Source organism: Centroberyx affinis, unplaced genomic scaffold, assembly GCF_046629955.1.
Source record: "Centroberyx affinis isolate AG114_WGS23_722 - 3 ecotype Tasmania unplaced genomic scaffold, CSIRO-AGI_Caff_v1 ptg004397l_1, whole genome shotgun sequence".
Classification (NCBI taxonomy): domain Eukaryota; kingdom Metazoa; phylum Chordata; class Actinopteri; order Beryciformes; family Berycidae; genus Centroberyx; species Centroberyx affinis.
This window is the reverse complement of record NW_027282082.1, coordinates 7,712-27,500: the sequence shown is the minus strand read 5'-3', so window position 1 is coordinate 27,500 and position 19,789 is coordinate 7,712. Positions and strand designations below refer to the sequence as shown.

Genomic DNA, 19,789 nt, shown 5'->3' with positions numbered 1-19,789 from the left:
TCAGATGTAGAAACTGTTCTTCAGACTCAGATATAGAAACTGTTCTTCAGTCTCAGATGTAGAAACTGTTCTTCAGTCTCAGATATAGAAACTGTTCTTCAGACTCTGAAACTGTTCTTCAGTCTCAGATGTAGAAACTGTTCTTCAGTCTCAGATATAGAAACTGTTCTTCAGACTCAGATGTAGAAACTGTTCTTCAGTCTCAGATGTAGAAACTGTTCTTCAGTCTCAGATATAGAAACTGTTCTTCAGTCTCAGATATAGAAACTGTTCTTCAGACTCAGATATAGAAACTGTTCTTCAGACTCTGAAACTGTTCTTCAGTCTCAGATATAGAAACTGTTCTTCAGTCTCAGATATAGAAACTGTTCTTCAGTCTCAGATATAGAAACTGTTCTTCAGACTCAGATGTAGAAACTGTTCTTCAGTCTCAGATGTAGAAACTGTTCTTCAGACTCAGATATAGAAACTGTTCTTCAGTCTCAGATGTAGAAACTGTTCTTCAGTCTCAGATATAGAAACTGTTCTTCAGACTCTGAAACTGTTCTTCAGTCTCAGATGTAGAAACTGTTCTTCAGTCTCAGATATAGAAACTGTTCTTCAGACTCAGATGTAGAAACTGTTCTTCAGTCTCAGATGTAGAAACTGTTCTTCAGTCTCAGATATAGAAACTGTTCTTCAGTCTCAGATATAGAAACTGTTCTTCAGTCTCAGATATAGAAACTGTTCTTCAGTCTCAGATATAGAAACTGTTCTTCAGACTCAGATATAGAAACTGTTCTTCAGACTCTGAAACTGTTCTTCAGTCTCAGATATAGAAACTGTTCTTCAGTCTCAGATATAGAAACTGTTCTTCAGTCTCAGATATAGAAACTGTTCTTCAGACTCTGAAACTGTTCTTCAGTCTCAGATATAGAAACTGTTCTTCAGTCTCAGATATAGAAACTGTTCTTCAGACTCAGATATAGAAACTGTTCTTTAGTCTCAGATATAGAAACTGTTCTTCAGACTCTGAAACTGTTCTTCAGTCTCAGATATAGAAACTGTTCTTCAGTCTCAGATATAGAAACTGTTCTTCAGTCTCAGATATAGAAACTGTTCTTCAGTCTCAGATGTAGAAACTGTTCTTCAGACTCAGATATAGAAACTGTTCTTCAGACTCAGATGTAGAAACTGTTCTTCAGTCTCAGATGTAGAAACTGTTCTTCAGACTCAGATGTAGAAACTGTTCTTCAGTCTCAGATATAGAAACTGTTCTTCAGTCTCAGATATAGAAACTGTTCTTCAGTCTCAGATATAGAAACTGTTCTTCAGTCTCAGATATAGAAACTGTTCTTCAGACTCAGATGTAGAAACTGTTCTTCAGACTCAGATATAGAAACTGTTCTTCAGTCTCAGATATAGAAACTGTTCTTCAGACTCAGATGTAGAAACTGTTCTTCAGACTCAGATATAGAAACTGTTCTTCAGACTCAGATGTAGAAACTGTTCTTCAGACTCAGATATAGAAACTGTTCTTCAGTCTCAGATATAGAAACTGTTCTTCAGTCTCAGATATAGAAACTGTTCTTCAGACTCAGATATAGAAACTGTTCTTCAGACTCAGATATAGAAACTGTTCTTCAGACTCAGATGTAGAAACTGTTCTTCAGTCTCAGATGTAGAAACTGTTCTCCAGTCTCAGATATAGAAACTGTTCTTCAGTCTCAGATATAGAAACTGTTCTTCAGTCTCAGATATAGAAACTGTTCTTCAGTCTCAGATATAGAAACTGTTCTTCAGTCTCAGATGTAGAAACTGTTCTTCAGTCTCAGATGTAGAAACTGTTCTTCAGTCTCAGGGTTAATATCTGGAGCATCTTGTGTCTCTCAGGTATTTCCTGGTCGGTCAGAGAGACGGCGTCCAGAGAGCAGAGTTTCCCTAAGATCAACACCGAACCTTCGCTTCCCAAGAGCAACTCTGGATACTCGCTCAGCTCGCTCTTCAAAGGTGAGGAGGGCGGGACGTCCCGTCAGCAGGAGGTCACAGGTTCGACCCCCTGTGTCCTGCTCCTGGACCGGGCCTCAGGCAGCAGCCGTGTGGAACAGCAGTAGAGATAAAACAGATGGACTGTAGAATATGGACATGTACATTATAGAGACAGACAGGTTACTGTGATCTTCTCTCTCCAGGTAAAGCTAAAGCTGGAGGCTTCCAGTCTTTCTCAGAGTGTGAGTATAGATATATTTTTAGTATATGAGTACACTGAGCATGAGTAATATTTTGCGTTTTGAGTATATGAGTATTTTTTAGTATACACGTATATTAAGTATATTGACCCTGTGAATGTACACAGTGACTGATGTTGGTGTTTTTGTGTTTTAGCGCTCAGCGACTCGTCTGTCAGGCATTACGCTCCAGAGCTCCGGAAACCTAAATCTGAATACAAGGTGAATATCAGACTGATAATCTGAATATCAGAGTGAATAATATGAATATCAGACTGATAATCTGAATATCAGAGTGAATAATATGAATATTAGACTGATAATCTGAATATCAGAGTGAATAAAGATGAAATATAATCTAAATAAGGTGAAGCCGTTCCTGGTCCATTAATGATGATGTCATCTTGTTGTGATGTCAGGATTACATCAGTGATTGGTCGCCTGAGGAGACCGTCCAGAGAATGCAACAAGGAAAGGTAAGACGGGTCTGCAGAAACCTGTCTCGCTCTAACAGTAGAAACCTGTCTGTCTCTCTTAACAGTAGAAACCTGTCTGTCTCTCTTAACAGTAGAAACCTGTCTGTCTCTCTTAACAGTAGAAACCTGTCTGTGTCTCTAACAGCTGTAACCTGATAATGACGGCTCACTTTTTTTTCTCACCGAAATTTCCTGACAGTCTTTTCTGTAGTAATAACTGTAGTAGTAACTGCAGTAATAACTGCAGTTATTACTGCAGTAATAACTGCAGTAATAACTGTAGTAATAACTGCAGTAATAACTGCAGTTATTACTGCAGTAATAACTGCAGTAATAACTGTAGTAGTAACTGCAGTAATAACTGCAGTAATAACTGCAGTAATAACTGTAGTAATAACTGTAGTAGTAACTGTAGTAATAACTGTAGTAATAACTGTAGTAGTAACTGTAGTAATAACTGTAGTAATAACTAACTGTAGTAATAACTGCAGTAATAACTGTAGTAATAACTGTAGTAATAACTGCAGTAATAACTGTAGTAATAACTGCAGTAATAACTGTAGTAATAACTGTAGTAATAACTGTAGTAATAACTGTAGTAATAACTAACTGTAGTAATAACTGCAGTAATAACTGTAGTAATAACTGTAGTAATAACTGCAGTAATAACTGTAGTAATAACTGTAGTAATAACTGTAGTAATAACTGCAGTAATAACTGTAGTAGTAACTGTAGTAATAACTGTAGTAATAACTAACTGTAGTAATAACTGTAGTAATAACTGTAGTAATAACTGCAGTAGTAACTGTAGTAATAACTGTAGTAATAACTGCAGTAATAACTGCAGTAATAACTGCAGTAATAACTGCAGTAATAACTGTAGTAATAACTGTAGTAATAACTGTAGTAATAACTGTAGTAATAACTGTAGTAATAACTGTAGTAATAACTGCAGTAGTAACTGTAGTAATAACTGTAGTAATAACTGTAGTAATAACTGTAGTAATAACTGTAGTAATAACTGCAGTAATAACTGTAGTAATAACTGCAGTAATAACTGCAGTAATAACTGTAGTAATAACTGTAGTAATAACTGTAGTAATAACTGCAGTATTGTTTTCCCTGCCAGGTGTTTTCTCTGGAGAAGTTTCGCTCTCTGCAGGACAAGCTGCTGCTGTTGGACCAGGCTGTCAGAGTGCATGATGGGAACGTCATCACCGCCGTAAACATTCACACTTTATATTCACTTTTCAAACAACTTTATTAACAATAATAACTACACATCTGTCCAGTGTAACTGTGTGTTATCTAGGGCTGTCCGAATACCACGTTTTGGGCTTCGGAGCTTCGGTAGTAATCAACAGCAAATATTCGAAGCTTCGGCCGCAGCGGGGGGTGTGTGTGTGTGTGTGTGTGTGTGTGTGTGTGTTGTGTGTGTGTGTGTGTGTGTGTGTGTGTGTTAAGAGTCACGCACCTTCAAACTGCTTGGCTCTCCATACACAGGTAACAGTTCACCCGACAAAGTTCACACCTAGTCACAGTTCCTCCTCACAAAAACCTCCTCACAGCGCTGAAAACATACTGAACATACAGCCAGAGAGAGAGAGAGAGAGAGAGAGAGAGAGAGAAGAGAGAGAGAGAGAGAGAGAGAGAGAGAGAGAGAGAGAGAGAGAGAGAGAGAGAGAGAGAGAGAGAGAGAGAGAGAGAGAGAGAGGTTCCAGGAGAGGGTCAAGCTAGAAAGTGAATGAAGAGAGGGAGCGGTAGTAGCGAGAAAGTCGGTGAATCAGAGAAATAAAACTTTATTTTCTGATCGTTTCACAGCGGTTACATTCTAAAGCGCAGAGAGGGAGGGAGGGAGGGAGAGAGAGAGAGAGAGAGAGAGAGAGAGAGAGAGAGAGAGAGAGAGAGAGAGAGAGAGAGAGAGAGAGAGAGAGAGAGAGAGAGAGAGAGAGAGAGAGAGAGAGAGAGAGAGAGAGAGAGAGAGAGAGAGAGAGAGAGAGAGAGAGAGAGAGCGAGCCCTGTATCAAAATACCGGTAGCCTACCTTAGAAAAAAGATTTTAAAAGAAAAGATCAACAGAGAAATGTGTTGCTGCTGCTTCTCCTGAGTTTTGTTCAGCAGATTTGAAACTGGCAGCTTGAATTTCAGGTCGTAGTTTTTTCTCTGTGTCGCCATGGCGATCAGCAGATGTGACTGAGGTTTGAATGCAAGTAAAAAAAAAAAAAGAAACCGCTTCGCAGCGTCAATGGCAACCGGCTTACGGATTACATATAAAATTACATTTAAAAAAACGAATATCCGAATCCCAAAATTGAAAACCGAATATCTACCCAACGAACGAATATCCGAATAGTGAATATCGGGATATCGGGTCCAGCCCTCCTGTTATCTGCTGTAGATTTCTCCTCAGCTCAGTGTTTTACTCTCTTCCTTCATCTCAGGTTCTGATCTATCTGAAGAAATCTCTCAGTAAAGGTGAGACTGCTGCAGGATTCGGTCAGCAAAGATTTTCTTTACACAGAGATATCAAACTTCAGCTGAAACCTCATCGAACTTCATTGTTTGAATGTGTGATGTAGTTAATGATTATGATAATGATTGCTGTTTGAAATCCATGTGAAGCCTGTTGGGATAATCTGATAAACTGAGGCAGAGCTGCTCCAAACACCGTGTGGCTTTATCAAGACGTTTGAAATATTTCCAAATTTCCTTTTATCTGTTTCGGTTTAGTCGTTTGACCCCTCTGTGTTTCCGTCTGTTATATTTCACTTGTTTGACCCCTCTGTGTTTCCGTCTGTTATATTTCACTTGTTTGACCCCTCTGTGTTTCCGTCTGTTATATTTCACTTGTTTGACCCCTCTGTGTTTCTGTCTGTTATATTTCACTTGTTTGACCCCTCTGTGTTTCCGTACAGAGGTTTTGTTTCGGGAGCTGGAGTCCAGGCAGACGGCTCTCAGACATTTCATCCACTATCTGACTGAAACTAAAGAGCAGAGACTCCTGATGGAGCTGTTCAGGTCTACAGCTTCTGTTTCTACATCTATACACTATCTATAACTTCTGTTTCTGCATCACTTGGTGAATGGTTTTACCCAGAGTGCCTTGCAGCACCATGAGCCACCAGCTGACTGCAGATCAGTTTTGGTCCTGCAGCGTTTCACAGCAGATCTTCATCTGAATCTGAATCTGAATCTGAATCTGACACTAAAAACGAGAAATATCAGAAATTTACAGCCATGTTTTCTACTGTAACACTCCTCCTCCTCTTCCTCTCCTCCTCCTCTTCCTCTGCTCTTCTTCATCTCTTCCTCCTCCTCCTCCTCTCTGCCTCTCCTCCTCCTCCTCTTCCTCTCCTCCTCCTCCTCTCTGCCTCTGCTCTTGTTCGTCTCTTCCTCTCCTCCTCCTCTTCCTCTGCTCTTCTTCCTCTCTTCCTCTCCTTCTCTTCCTCTGTTCTTCTTCATCTCTTCCTCCTCCTCTTCCTCTCCTCCTCCTCTTCCTCTTCCTCTGCTCTTCTTCGTCTCTTCCTCCTCCTCTTCCTCTCTGCAGGGCTCTGGGCAGGACAGAGGACATGGCGGTATGTAGTATATATACAGTGTATTAGTACACACGAGTAATACACATAATAGGACATCTAGTAGTACAATGTAGTGGTACACTTGCGTAGTACACATCAACAGTACACTGTAGTAGTACACACCAGTACTGGATCAGGCTGATGTCACTTCCTGTCTGTCTCCATGGCGACCGGCAGCTGCTTCAGTATAAAGAACACCTCAGTATTACAGACGAGAACAAGAGGAGGGACTTCCTGAAGAGCTGCATCAGGTACTTCAAAGTACTTTATACTACCTTAGAATACTTTGGACTACTGTAGTTTACTATAGTCATTGTATTTTACTAACTAGCCTTGTACTGTGTACTGGTCAGCTCCCAGTAGAAACCAGCAGAAGATGGTTGTAATGATAAATGCTAACTGGTTGTGAAGCAGCCAGCTCAGTAACCAGCAGGTTTACTGGTTTGTTCCCAGTCTTCCTTTTTCCCCAGAAGATGCAGTTCATGTTCAAGACCACTTCACCCTGCTGGAGCGGCAGATCATCATCGAGGTGAGAACCGTCTGCTGCTGTCACTGACCGCTTTAAACCGCTTTAAACCGCTTTAAACCGGTTTAAACCGGTTTAAACCATCTCTGACCGGTTTTTTGCCTCTCTGCCTCTTGGCTCCTCGTCCTCTTGGACCAGGTCTTTGCTTCATGGTTCTTACTCTCCTTGTTCTCCTGACTGGATCCTTGCTTGTGTTGTATGAAAATCTCATGTGTCGCTTTGGATAAAAGCGTCTGCCAAATGTGAAATTGTAAATTGTAAATCGTTTAAACTGTGTTGTTGTTGTTGTTGTTGTTGTTGTTGTTGTTGCCTAGGCGACCGACGGGCAGGCGGAGAGCGGAGGGAAAGTGGAAATCTTCCAGAAGTTTCCCAGACGAGCTTCTATCCTCAACATGCCGCTCATCACCACACTGTACTACTGCTGCTTCTACCACTACAGCGAGACCGAGGTGGGCCAGTTCAGACCGGTTCAGACCAGTTTAGACCGGTTCAGACCAGTTTAGACTGGGTTAGACCAGTTCAGACCGGTTCAGACCGGGTTAGACCAGTTCAGACCGGGTTAGACCAGTTCAGACCAGTTTAGACCGGGTTAGACCGGGTTAGACCAGTTTAGACCGGGTTAGACCGGGTTAGACCAGTTCAGACCGGTTCAGACGGGGTTAGACCAGTTCAGACCAGTTCAGACCGGTTCAGACGGGGTTAGACCAGTTCAGACCAGTTTAGACCAGTTCGGACCGGTTCAGACCGGGTTAGACCAGTACAGGTCCTCGATACAGACATCTTTAATAGTTACAGACCAATTTCTAATCTTCCCTTTCTCTCTAAAGTCTTGGACAGACCAGCATCTGTCCTGCAGTCTCAGTCTGTCTTCATGTCTCTCCACAGCAGACTGATCTCTCCACAGCAGACTGATCTCTCTCCACAGCAGACTGATCTCTCCACAGCAGACTGATCTCTCCACAGCAGACTGATCTCTCTCCACAGCAGACTGATCTCTCCACAGCAGACTGATCTCTCCACAGCAGACTGATCTCTCCACAGCAGACTGATCTCTCCTCAGACTTGCAGCAGACTCTGTTTCTCCAGACAGACAAACCGTCTGAACTCGCTGAGTCAGGTGTTTGCTGTAGATTTGTCTGGAAGCCGCTCTGATTGGAGGAGTGATGGGAGGGGAGGAGCTTGGTGAAACATGGCTCCGCCCCTCCGTCTGACAGACAGACAGTTTGACAGGAACCTGCTGGAAGTTCAACCTGCTGTATTCTCTGGTTCTGCCACTAGATGGAGGCAGATACAAAGCACTGTCTCACACAAGTACTGTAGTACTGATACTAGTGATACTGATACTGTCTGCCTGTCTCTCTCTCTGCCTGTCTGTCTGCCTGTCTGTCTCTCTGCCTGTCTGTCTCTCTGCCTGCCTGTCTGTCTGTCTGTCTCTCTGCCTGTCTCTCTCTCTGCCTGTCTGCCTGTCTGTCTGTCTCTCTGCCTGTCTCTCTCTCTGCCTGTCTGTCTGCCTGTCTGTCTCTCTGCCTGTCTGTCTGTCTGTCTGTCTGTCTGTCTGTCTGTCTGTCTGTCTCTCTGTCTGTCTCTCTGTCTCTCTGCCTGTCTGTCTCTCTGCCTGTCTCTCTCTCTGCCTGTCTGTCTCTCTGCCTGTCTCTCTCTCTGCCTGTCTCTCTCTCTGCCTGTCTGTCTGCCTGTCTGTCTCTCTGCCTGTCTCTCTCTCTGCCTGTCTGTCTGCCTGTCTGTCTCTCTGCCTGTCTGTCTCTCTGCCTGTCTCTCTCTCTGCCTGTCTGTCTGCCTGTCTGTCTCTCTGCCTGTCTGTCTCTCTGCCTGCCTGTCTGTCTGTCTGTCTGTCTCTCTGCCTGTCTGTCTCTCTGCCTGTCTGTCTGTCTGCCTGCCTGTCTGTCTGTCTGTCTGTCTCTCTGCCTGTCTCTCTCTCTCTCCAGGGAACCTACAGCAGTCCAGCGAACATCCGTCAGACCTTCAGGGTGAGAACCGACTTCATTTCAATTTCTATAACTTTAGACTTTATTACTGACAATAAAACTCAACTGAAACCCAGGACAATAATAACAATAATAATGATAAAATAAAATCAGGCATCCTCGTGTCTCCTCAGAATCAGCTCAGGTGGAGAGCAGCGAGGTATCGATCGGTTCATCGATCAGACCGCATCGCGTTAATAAGAAAATATCGGCTTGATATTCGGTCACTAACCTCCTGACCTTTGACCCCAGATAGCGGAGAAGCAGTTCTTTGTGACGGCCCTGGCGGCGCGGGCGAAGCTGAAGGCCTGGCTGGACGTGGACTCTCTGTTCAGCAGCAGGAACTGGCTCGGCTTCAGCAGGAGGAAGAGTCCGCTCAGCTTCCACCGGGTCGTGGACGTCCTGCAGAAGAACAACGCTCCTGTCCAGGTACGAGCCGCCTGGCCCCGCCCCCTGCCGCCTGGCCCCGCCCCCTGTTCCTCTGGCCCCGCCCCCTGCCGCCTGGCCCCGCCCCCTGTTCCTCTGGCCTCCCGGACAGGAAGAGGCGTTCTGGCCCTGCCAGAGTATTATTATTAATATTATGAATATTACTGTATTATTATGAATATGATTATTATCATTAATATGAGTATTTTGCGGAGCAGGTGCTGCAGCAGTACGTGGGTCTGGTGGACGATGCGGAGCTGAAGATCAGTCTGGCTCAGAAACATAAATGTCACGACATCGTCATTAATGTGAGACTCATTACACTGATGTTACATTCATATTAGATTGATACCACCCTGATATTAGATACATATGGGATCAATATTGACAGTATTGTCATGATGATTGATTGGCGTTTCTCTGGGCCGATCAGACTTACCGAGACCTAAAGGACCGGCAGCTGTTGCTAGGATACCGGGGGAAAGTGGGGCGAGGTTCAGCGGAGGAGAGGAAGATCGACGAGCTGCTCAGCAACTCGGTGAGGAGGGAGGGGGGGAGTTACCCCAGTTACCCCACTGTTACCCCACTGTTACCCCACTGTTGCCCCAGTGTTGCCCCACTGTTGCCCCACTGTTACCCCACTGTTGCCCCAGTGTTGCCCCACTGTTGCCCCACTGTTGCCCTGACCTGTTACCCCACTGTTGCCCCACTGTTACCCCACTGTTGCCCCAGTGTTACCCCACTGTTACCCCACTGTTGCCCCAGTGTTGCCCCAGTGTTGCCCCAGTGTTACCCCACTGTTGCCCTGACCTGTTACCCCAACTGACTTATTTGTTGGTTTGAATGTGATCTTCACTTCAGCAGCTCACAGACTAACAGACATTTTGTCTTTTCTCAGCAAATCCGATGGAAGAACTGATCTGAACTGATCTGAACTGATCTGAACTGATCTGAACTGATCTGAACTGATCTGAACTGATCTGAACATTTCAGGGACTGTTGGACTTGATTTGAACTGAAATCAACAGTCTGAGCAGTTTGTCTGATTCTCTGCTGATATGACAGAAGAAGAAGAGTCTAGTGTTATCTGAAACAGACTGGAGGTCTGTTTGCTCCGGTCAGCATGTTCACAAAGAGGAGCGCTTCATTTGTCTGCCTGCAGCGCGCCGGGTGGAGTTTCCATGTCAGTCCTGCAGCTTCAACATTCCCCAGCCAACTTCACATTTTATAAACATGGAAGAAAAACTACTGTACAAATAAAAATGTTAATTTTTAACTGTGAACTGTCTGTTGCTTTACTTGTTTCTGGTCTGTTAATATAGAACCTCCTCGGTCTGGTCAGTCCAGCAGGAAGTGACCTCTGACCCCTGGCATCAGTCACATCACCATGCTGTGACAAGATTCAAATGAAATCTTGATCAGTAAACTTTATATCAGCACTGTGTTCAAGTCAAAAGTCAATATGGGCAGTGAGGACCTGTTTGGGGCCACGCAGAGATTTATCCTTCCCTGCTTCACTCCTTCATTTAAAAAGAAAAGAACCAAAATTAAACTAAAACCAGCAGTCAGTTAGCATAACTTCACAGTTTAACATCATGAAGAGTTTAACTTCAAGTTAGTTTAACTTCACTAACAGTTTAACTTCACTAACAGTTTAACTAACAGTGTGAAAGCTGTCAGTTTACTGGCTGATCCAACACTGAACATCTGATAAATAATAATCAAATCAAATCACTGGTACTTAGTTTCACATAGATTGATCATGTCTGGTTACTCTCCAATAGATTGATCATGTCTGGTTACTCTCCAATAGATTGATCATGTCGATAGATTGATCATGTCCAGAACTGGACCAGAACTTAGCTCTATAGCACTTACTCTCGTTGTTCTCTCCTATCTAGAAACTTGCTTGTGTTGTATGCAAATCTCATGTGTAAGTCGCTTTGGATAAAAGCGTCTGCCAAATGTGAAATTGTAAATTGTAATTGTATGTCTGATTAGTTTCCAGTAGATTGATCATGTCGATAGATTGATCATGTCTGATTAGTTTCCAGTAGATTAATCATGCCAGTAGATTGATCATGTTTATAGATTGATCATGTCTGATTAGTTTCCAATAGATTGATCATGTCGATAGATTGATCATGTCTGATTAGTTTCCAATAGATTAATCACGTCAATAGATTGATCATGTCTGGTTAAAGCAGCTTCCTCCTTTTCTGTTTGTTTCAATAGATATTTTTCCAATTAATATTTTACAGAGAGACAGGATGAATAAATGATGGTCTGTCACCTCAGCGATGTACAGACAGACTGACAGACAGACTGTCCGTCTGTTTTCTTTCCTCTTCACCGGTTCTAGTCACGTGACGTGATGTTGGTCTCGTGCAGGATGTCTGTTCACTTCACTCTGCTGCACGAGGAGGCGCGAGGCAGACAATGACCGGAGAGCAGCGGTGAGTGGCTTCATTCAGCTCTTTAATTAAACCGTCTAATTAGATTAATTAAACCGTTTAATTGAGCCGTTTAATTAACCGGTTTAAGATTGGCCCGGCCGAGCCAAACATCATATTAGTCCTGTGGTATTCCTATAATATTCCTATAGTGTCTTTTCTGTACTATAGCATCACTATAGATGAGAGTGAGAATGTCGTCATTTTTATATCGACTTTTCAGATGGATGGTTAATTTGCTCGGTAATTGATTAATTGGCTTCACTCCGCGGGTCTTTTGTCAGTAAACAAAGGAAGGATCAATATTTAAGGAGCAGACGCAGCAGATTGATTCAGATTTTTTGGTTTGCCTTCATATTTCCTTTTATTGATTAATTTACATTAGTCATTTACTTTAAGTCCTGCAGGTTTCTGTCCTGCCAGCTAATTAAAGTTAATTACAGTTAATGACTTTCACCTGGCATAAACCTGATGAGAAGGTTAGAATGAAAACCAATCAATTAAAAACAGAAAAATACTCATCCATTAATAATCAGTAGCAGAAGAATCATTAATTAATCAACACTGAAAAAATCACCAATTAATAATCTCGGTAAAATAATCACCAGCTAATCAACAGTAAAATAATCAATAGTTGACTAATCATTGCTAACAGAATTTTCTTCAATGTTAAACATGCTGACATGAATCAGGCTGAATTCCAGTTTAAGGAGGTTGCTAGGTTACAGTCAGATTGAGTGTTGTTGCTAGGTTACAGTCAGGTTAATTATTGTTGCTAGGTTACAGTCAGGTTGTGTGTTGTTGCTAGGTTACAGTCAGGTTAATTATTGTTGCTAGGTTACAGTCAGGTTGTGTGTTGTTGCTAGGTTACAATCAGGTTAATTGTTGTTGCTAGGATATAGTCAGGTTGTGTGTGGTTGCTAGGTTACAGTCAGGTTAATTGTTGCTAGGTTACAGTCAGGTTGTGTGTTGGTGTTAGGTTACAGTCAGGTTGAGTTTTGTTGCTAGGTTACAGTCAGGTTGAGTGTTGTTGCTAGGTTACAGTCAGATTGAGTGTTGTTGCTAGGTTACAGTCAGATTGAGTGTTGTTGCTAGGTTACTGTCAGGTTAATTGTTGTTGCTAGGTTACAGTCAGATTGAGTGTTGTTGCTAGGTTACAGTCAGGTTAATTATTGTTGCTAGGTTACAGTCAGGTTGTGTGTTGTTGCTAGGTTACAGTCAGGTTGTGTGTTGTTGCTAGGTTACAGTCAGGTTGAGTGTTGTTGCTAGGTTACAGTCAGGTTGTGTGTTGTTGCTAGGTTACAGTCAGGTTGAGTGTTGTTGCTAGGTTACAGTCAGGTTGTGTGTTGTTGCTAGGTTACAGTCAGGTTAATTATTGTTGCTAGGTTACAGTCAGGTTGTGTGTTGTTGCTAGGTTACAATCAGGTTAATTGTTGTTGCTAGGATATAGTCAGGTTGTGTGTGGTTGCTAGGTTACAGTCAGGTTAATTGTTGCTAGGTTACAGTCAGGTTGTGTGTTGGTGTTAGGTTACAGTCAGGTTGAGTTTTGTTGCTAGGTTACAGTCAGGTTGAGTGTTGTTGCTAGGTTACAGTCAGATTGAGTGTTGTTGCTAGGTTACAGTCAGATTGAGTGTTGTTGCTAGGTTACTGTCAGGTTAATTGTTGTTGCTAGGTTACAGTCAGATTGAGTGTTGTTGCTAGGTTACAGTCAGGTTAATTATTGTTGCTAGGTTACAGTCAGGTTGTGTGTTGTTGCTAGGTTACAGTCAGGTTGTGTGTTGTTGCTAGGTTACAGTCAGGTTGAGTGTTGTTGCTAGGTTACAGTCAGGTTGAGTTTTGTTGCTAGGTTACAGTCAGGTTGAGTGTTGTTGCTAGGTTACAGTCAGGTTGTGTGTTGTTGCTAGGTTACAGTCAGGTTGAGTTTTGTTGCTAGGTTACAGTCAGGTTGAGTGTTGTTGCTAGGTTACAGTCAGATTGAGTGTTGTTGCTAGGTTACAGTCAGGTTGTGTGTTGTTGCTAGGTTACAGTCAGATTGTGTGTTGTTGCTAGGTTACAGTCAGGTTAATTATTGTTGCTAGGTTACAGTCAGGTTAATTATTGTTGCTAGGTTACAGTCAGGTTGTGTGTTGTTGCTAGGTTACAATCAAGTTAATTGTTGTTGCTAGGATACAGTCAGGTTGTGTGTTGTTGCTAGGTTACAGTCAGGTTGTGTGTTGTTGCTAGGTTACAGTCAGGTTGAGTGTTGTTGCTAGGTTACAGTCAGGTTGAGTGTTGTTGCTAGGTTACAGTCAGGTTGAGTGTTGTTGCTAGGTTACAGTCAGGTTGAGTGTTGTTGCTAGGTTACAGTCAGGTTAATTGTTGCTAGGTTACAGTCAGGTTGAGTGTTGTTGCTAGGTTACAGTCAGGTTGAGTGTTGTTGCTAGGTTACAGTCAGGTTGAGTGTTGTTGCGAGGTTACAGTCAGGTTGAGTGTTGTTGCTAGGTTACAGTCAGGTTGAGTGTTGTTGCTAGGTTACAGTCAGGTTGAGTGTTGTTGCTAGGTTACAGTCAGGTTGTGTGTTGTTGCTAGGTTACAGTCAGGTTAATTACTGTATCTGGGTTAGATTCTATAATAAAATATCCAGAGAAAATCTTCAGCTCAGAAACAGCCTGAGGCTGCATGACTAACGGGTGTGAAAAGGGCGTGCGACATCCGTCACTAATGGAACGAGACACAGTGACCTGGTCTGCAACTGGAACACAATAGAGAGAGAGAAGGGGGGGGGGGGGGAGAAGGGGGGAGGAGAGAGAGAGAGAGAGACAGAGAGAGAGAAGGGGAGAGAGAGAGAGAGAGAGAGATAGAGAGAGAGAGAGAGAGAGAGAGAGAGAGGAGAAGACACAGATCAATAAACCCAGTCCTGCTCTCTGCTTCATTATCCTTCAGTCTGAGACAGACACAGACAGACACAGACAGACACAGACACAGACACAGACAGACACAGACAGACAGACACAGACACAGACAGACACAGACAGACACAGACCGTCTGGACACATGGACACAAACTGCTTCCTGCTGTTATTGGCTAACAGCTGATTAATTATTCATGTCAGAAGGTCGGAGCTTCTCGTCTTCAGTTCAGATTTTCGGTTTCAGAAGAAAAACTAAAACTGAGATTTTCCCAGTGAGAGATTTCCTGTCTCACTTTGTTCACTGTTCTTCACTGATTTAATATGACCACAGTGACAGACAGACAGAGAGAGAGACAGAGAGAGAGAGAGAGAGAGAGAGAGAGAGAGAGAGAGACAGAGAGAGAGAGAGAGAGAGAGAGAGAGAGAGAGAGAGAGAGAGAGAGACAGAGAGACAGAGAGAGAGAGAGAGAGAGAGAGAGAGAGACAGAGAGACAGAGAGAGAGAGAGAGAGACAGAGAGACAGAGAGACAGACAGACAGACAGACAGACAGACAGAGAGAGAGACAGAGAGACAGAGAGAGAGAGAGAGACAGAGAGACAGACAGACAGACAGACAGACAGACAGACAGACAGACAGACAGACAGACAGACAGACAGACAGACAGACAGAGAGAGAGAGAGACAGACAGACAGTTCAGATCTGGGTCATATTTATGAAACTATAAGACTAAAGTCCTCTGCCTCCACAGCAGGTCTGTCAGTCAAACTGTTTCCTGTTTCCTCTGCAGTTCAGTCTGCTGCTCCATATAAACATGTTTTCCTTCCTCCAGAGGGATGGAGGGTGATGAATATTTCAGGGTGTCTCGTTAAGAGGGGGGGGGGGGGGGGGGGGCTCGGGGGGTGATGGGCTGTGTGTGTGTGTGTGTGTGTGTGAGATGTGAAGGTGATGGGGAGAGGGGGTTTTGAGGTCTGAGGTTGCCATTGAAGCTGAAACCAGAATAGAACTGAGAGGCTTTATTGTGTTTATATTAATAATCTATTTTTTGAAGGCAGAAACTTTAGTTTTACTGAAGTATGTTTTGTTCACTTTGCTTCTACTTTGTTTTGATCGAACGACTTCAGGTTTATTCAGAAATATTTTCCTTGTGATTTTAGAAACCAAATCCAAACAGTTAAACCTTTAAAGACACTTATTAACATTAATGAGCCAGTATAGTGTATTGATGCTTTAGCTTTATAAGACAGTTATTAACGTTTGCTAACGATAGTAAACATCAGCTGAGGTTTTAGCTACACAAAAAATCTATTGATGTTTTACAAATGATTTTGTTAATCAATAACCAATACTTAAGTATCATTTATGTTTCTAACCAAGATAACAAACTGTTAATAAATGGTTAACTAACATGATCAGAAGGCTGCTGCCTCATTTATTAATCCTTAAACTGTTAAAAGACAAGATAGATAGTGAACAATGATAGTGAACAATAAAGTAATAATAACTAATGTTAAATAATGACGGTCTGCTCGTTCAGCTTCATCAGGTTTCCTTCAGAAACTCTTCTGACTCATTTCATCTTTCCTTCTTTCTTCTGTGATTTAAATCTCATCACCTGAAATCTTAAAGTTTTTTCTGAATGCTGAAACACAAACAGTGATTCCTGAAGCACTTTCTCTGAAAACATGAACACTTGCAGCCAAAGCATTTCCCAAGTGAGCCAAACTGAACACACAGTGACACACTTCTAACACTGAACTGATCCAGACCCACACAGAAGGCCAGATTCAGACTATTGTTTTCTGTTTTCTTTTTTCTAGCATATACACATCCATAGGAATACACATCCATAGGATACACATCCATAGGATACACATCCATAGGAATACACATCCATAGGAATACACATCCATAGGAATACACATCCAATAGGAATACACATCCATAGGAATACACATCCATACTTTACACATTTGGATACCTGTGTGTTTACTGCATGTAGGACAAAACTTTATTGCAAACTGCTCTGCCTGCACACACAAAAAGAAAAAGTGTTTTTCTGTTATACTTTCAGTGTGTAGTTGGTGCTTCAGGTGTTTATTCACATGAAGGTTTGTGTGAACTGTATTGACACAAAAACACTATTTTTAAAAGAGTTTGAAGAGTTTTGAAGGAACAGTTTGGTTTTGTAAGAGATGAGCGAGGTTCTGCTGGTCCGAGAGTCGAGTTTAAAAACCAGCCGACGGTTTGAAAGACGGTGTCTGATCGATCTGAGATCAATGAAGGTTATTGTGAAATCGATCATTTAACGAAAGCCGGTGTTTGTTCTTCTTCCTGCAGACAGGATGCATGAGCCGGCGGTGACTCAGGGTTTTTCTGCGGCGGCGAACGGGAGTTCGGGTCGGTGCGTCCCGCCGTACGAGGAGGACAAGGTTCCGCTGGTGCTGCTGTACAGCGTGGTCCTGGCGGTCGGCCTGCCGGCCAACCTGCTGACGCTCTACCTCACCTGGCTGCAGGTGCGCAGGAAGAACGTTCTGGGCGTGTACCTGTGGAGCCTGTCGCTGTGCGACCTCACGTACCTCTGCACGCTGCCCCTCTGGGCGCTGTACGTGAGCGGCGGGCACTTCTGGCCGTGGAGCTCGGCGGCGTGCAAGCTGACCGGCTTCGTCTTCTTCAACAACATGTACATCAGCATCTTCCTGCTGTGCTGCGTCTCCTGCGACCGGTACGTCGCGGTGGTTTACGCCGTGGAGTCCCGCGGGCTGCGGGGGCAGCGGCTGGCGTTCGGCGTCACCGCGGCGATCGTCCTGGTCGTGGCCCTGGGACACGTCCCGGTCTTCACCATGAGGGAGGGCGACGCCGCCGAGGGCGAGCGGCGCTGCTTCGAGCCGGGACAGAGCACCGGCACCGTGACCGCCTTCAACTACGCCCGCTTTGCCGTGGGCTTCCTGATCCCTCTGGTCCTGCTGGTCTTCACCAACCGGGCGATCCTGAGCGACGTGCGGCGGAGCGGCGGTCTGCGGCCGCGGCAGAAGCGGCGCGTGCGTCACCTGGCGGCGGCGGTGGTGGCTCTGTTCCTGCTCTGCTTCGCCCCGTACCACCTCATCCTGCTGCTCCGGGCCGTCACCTTCACCTTCCCCCGCCTGCAGGGCGGCGCCTGTCACTTCGAGGACAGGATCTACACGCCGTACACCGTCTCGCTCGGCCTCTCCACCTTCAACAGCGCGGTGAACCCGCTGCTCTACGTTCTGTCCAGCGACAACATCCGCAAGGAGCTTCGGCGCGGCGTCGCCTCGCTCTGCTGCCGAGACGCCGGCCGCTCCGACAGCGGGCGCCACAAGGCGAACGACTCCTCAGAGGCCGTGCCGACCAATCAGGAGAGAGAGAAGTCTGTGCCGACCAATCAGGAGAGAGAGAAGTCTGTGCCGACCGATCGGGAGAGAGAAGAGTCGGCCAGGTGATGCTGATGGGAAAGGGTTTAAACTTGATGGACTGAAAGGCGGATCCACATCCAGCAGAACTGAGCAGAGTCTCAAACTGGATCAGACAGGAAGTCTTTCACAGAGAAATTAAGTTTATGAATTTAAAGGACAAGAGGAAGGGGGGGGGGGGGGGGGGGGGGGTACCGAGCTGTTCAGAGTGGAGACTAAAATATCGACAGGGATTTCCCAGACTAACTGTTCTTCTGGTTCAATGATGTATTTTATAACTTCACCTGTGTGTGTGTGTGTGTGTGTGTGTGTGTGTGTGTGTGTGTGTGTGTGTGTGTGTGTGTGTGTGTGTGTGTGTGTGTGTGTGTGTGTGTGTGTGTGTGTGTGTGTGTGTGTGTGTGTGTGTGTGTGTGTGGTGTGTTCTCCTGTGTCTTCACTGTGTTTTTGCTGTTTTTCAACAATTTAATGGACTTCCTGTAAATGTTTGACTGGTTTTGTAACTTTCAGCTCGTTGAATTAAAAAAACTGAGTGAGGAACTTCTGTGTTGTTTCTGAACCACATCAGACTGAAGTGAGACCAGAATCTGCTGTAGCTTCCTGTGGTGAATCTGTAGCCAGGTCTCAGTGCTCAGAGTCACGTAGGACCTGAGTCTTAGTCTGAGTCTGGGTCTGAGTCTGGGTCTGAGTCTGGATGAGAGTCTGAGTCTTAGTCTGGGTCTGGGTCTGAGTCTGGGTCTGAGTCTGAGTCTGAGTCTGGGTCTGAGGCACTTCACACCTGACAGTCCGCTGCCTCGGTTCACACCTGATGTGAGAACGAGACAGTGTTTTGTTTTCCAGCTGGTTCAGTTCAGTTCAGTTCAGTTCAGTTCAGTTCAGTTCAGTTCAGTTCGCTTTCACAAAACCAAAAGTCAAACGGTCCAGATGGAGTTGCCAACTGACCCGGATCAGCCAGGAGACTCCAGGAATCAGCCTCAGTCAGAGGTGGAAAGTAACTAAGTACATTTACTCAAGTACTGTACTTAAGTACAATTTTGAGGTACTTGTACTTTACTTGAGTATTTCCATTTGATGCTACTTTGTACTTATACTCCACTACATTTTAGAGGGAAATATTGTACTTTTTTACTCCATTACATTTATTTCACAGCTATAGTTACTAGTTACTTTTCAGATCAATATTTTATATTTAAAACGTTTGATCATCTTTATAAAATAACTATAAAATAGCTTTGTTATAGATTAGACTACCCAAAAGTATAGCTAAATTGTTAAGATTAGCTTCACGTTGACAACTTTAAAATGCTGCTTACATGTACATGTATGTCAATAAATCAGTATTAATATTCCAATAATTTATGAAAAATATAACTCTCTAAATGGGGACAGTTTGCATAATGAGTACGTTTACTTTGATACTCTAAGTACATTTTGCTGCCAATACTTATGTACTTTAAGTAAGATTTTGAATGCAGGACTTTTACTTGTAATGGAGTATCTTTACTTTGTTGTATTGATACTTTTACTGCAGTAAAACATCTCAGTACTTCTTCACCTCTGGCCTCAGTCTCCTGGGATGGAAAAATAAATCCCCAGAGAGTTTTTGACGGCTGAAAGTATAAAACTGGGCGTCTGCTGCATCAGAAGAAGATTGTTCTCAGACTTCCTGCCCTTTTGATCAAACTTGGATCAGCTGCCGTTGCCACATACTGAGCACAATATTTTAACTTTTTGTGTTATCAGATTGAGCATTACTATAAAAACAATACAGCTGCAGTTTAAGTTGAATTATATTTGTTAACTTTTTTTAAAATGGCAAAAGAGTAAA

The 19,789-nt window shown here is 43.7% G+C and overlaps 2 protein-coding genes across 11 annotated transcripts in view; both read left to right on the top strand.

Annotated features, from left to right (window-relative positions):
• vipas39 (VPS33B interacting protein, apical-basolateral polarity regulator, spe-39 homolog) overlaps positions 1–10,467 on the top strand; it is a 15,995-nt gene extending 5,528 nt beyond the window's left edge. Inside the window, exons 3-18 of one of the 10 annotated variants that reach the window (XM_071543874.1) lie at positions 1,873–1,989; positions 2,172–2,210; positions 2,365–2,429; positions 2,627–2,683; positions 3,846–3,905; positions 5,124–5,157; positions 5,598–5,700; positions 6,230–6,257; positions 6,435–6,508; positions 6,711–6,786; positions 7,098–7,232; positions 8,727–8,768; positions 9,018–9,194; positions 9,410–9,499; positions 9,625–9,729; positions 10,090–10,467. In XM_071543874.1, the coding sequence (XP_071399975.1) occupies positions 1,873–1,989; positions 2,172–2,210; positions 2,365–2,429; positions 2,627–2,683; positions 3,846–3,905; positions 5,124–5,157; positions 5,598–5,700; positions 6,230–6,257; positions 6,435–6,508; positions 6,711–6,786; positions 7,098–7,232; positions 8,727–8,768; positions 9,018–9,194; positions 9,410–9,499; positions 9,625–9,729; positions 10,090–10,110 (1,223 nt within the window). In that variant the 3' untranslated portion in view covers positions 10,111–10,467. Of the gene's footprint in view, positions 1–1,872; positions 1,990–2,171; positions 2,211–2,364; positions 2,430–2,626; positions 2,684–3,812; positions 3,906–5,123; positions 5,158–5,597; positions 5,701–6,229; positions 6,258–6,434; positions 6,509–6,710; positions 6,787–7,097; positions 7,233–8,726; positions 8,769–9,017; positions 9,195–9,407; positions 9,500–9,624; positions 9,730–10,089 lie in introns of all 10 variants that reach the window. The other 9 variants (XM_071543875.1, XM_071543872.1, XM_071543878.1 and 6 more) reach the window with 9 other exon arrangements.
• A 1,140-nt stretch (positions 10,468–11,607) lies between these two features.
• On the top strand, positions 11,608–18,145 carry gpr132b (G protein-coupled receptor 132b). The gene is made up of 2 exons (XM_071543883.1): positions 11,608–11,647; positions 16,874–18,145. Exon 2 carries the CDS (start codon positions 16,879–16,881, stop codon positions 17,992–17,994), a length of 1,116 nt encoding a protein of 371 aa, XP_071399984.1. The 5' UTR covers positions 11,608–11,647; positions 16,874–16,878; the 3' UTR covers positions 17,995–18,145.
• The last annotated feature ends 1,644 nt before the right edge of the window (positions 18,146–19,789 follow it).

Coding starts and splice junctions, on each gene's coding strand:
- gpr132b (XM_071543883.1), top strand. CDS start 16,879: ATGCATGAGCCGGCGGTGACTCAGGGTTTTTCTGCGGCGGCGAACGGG.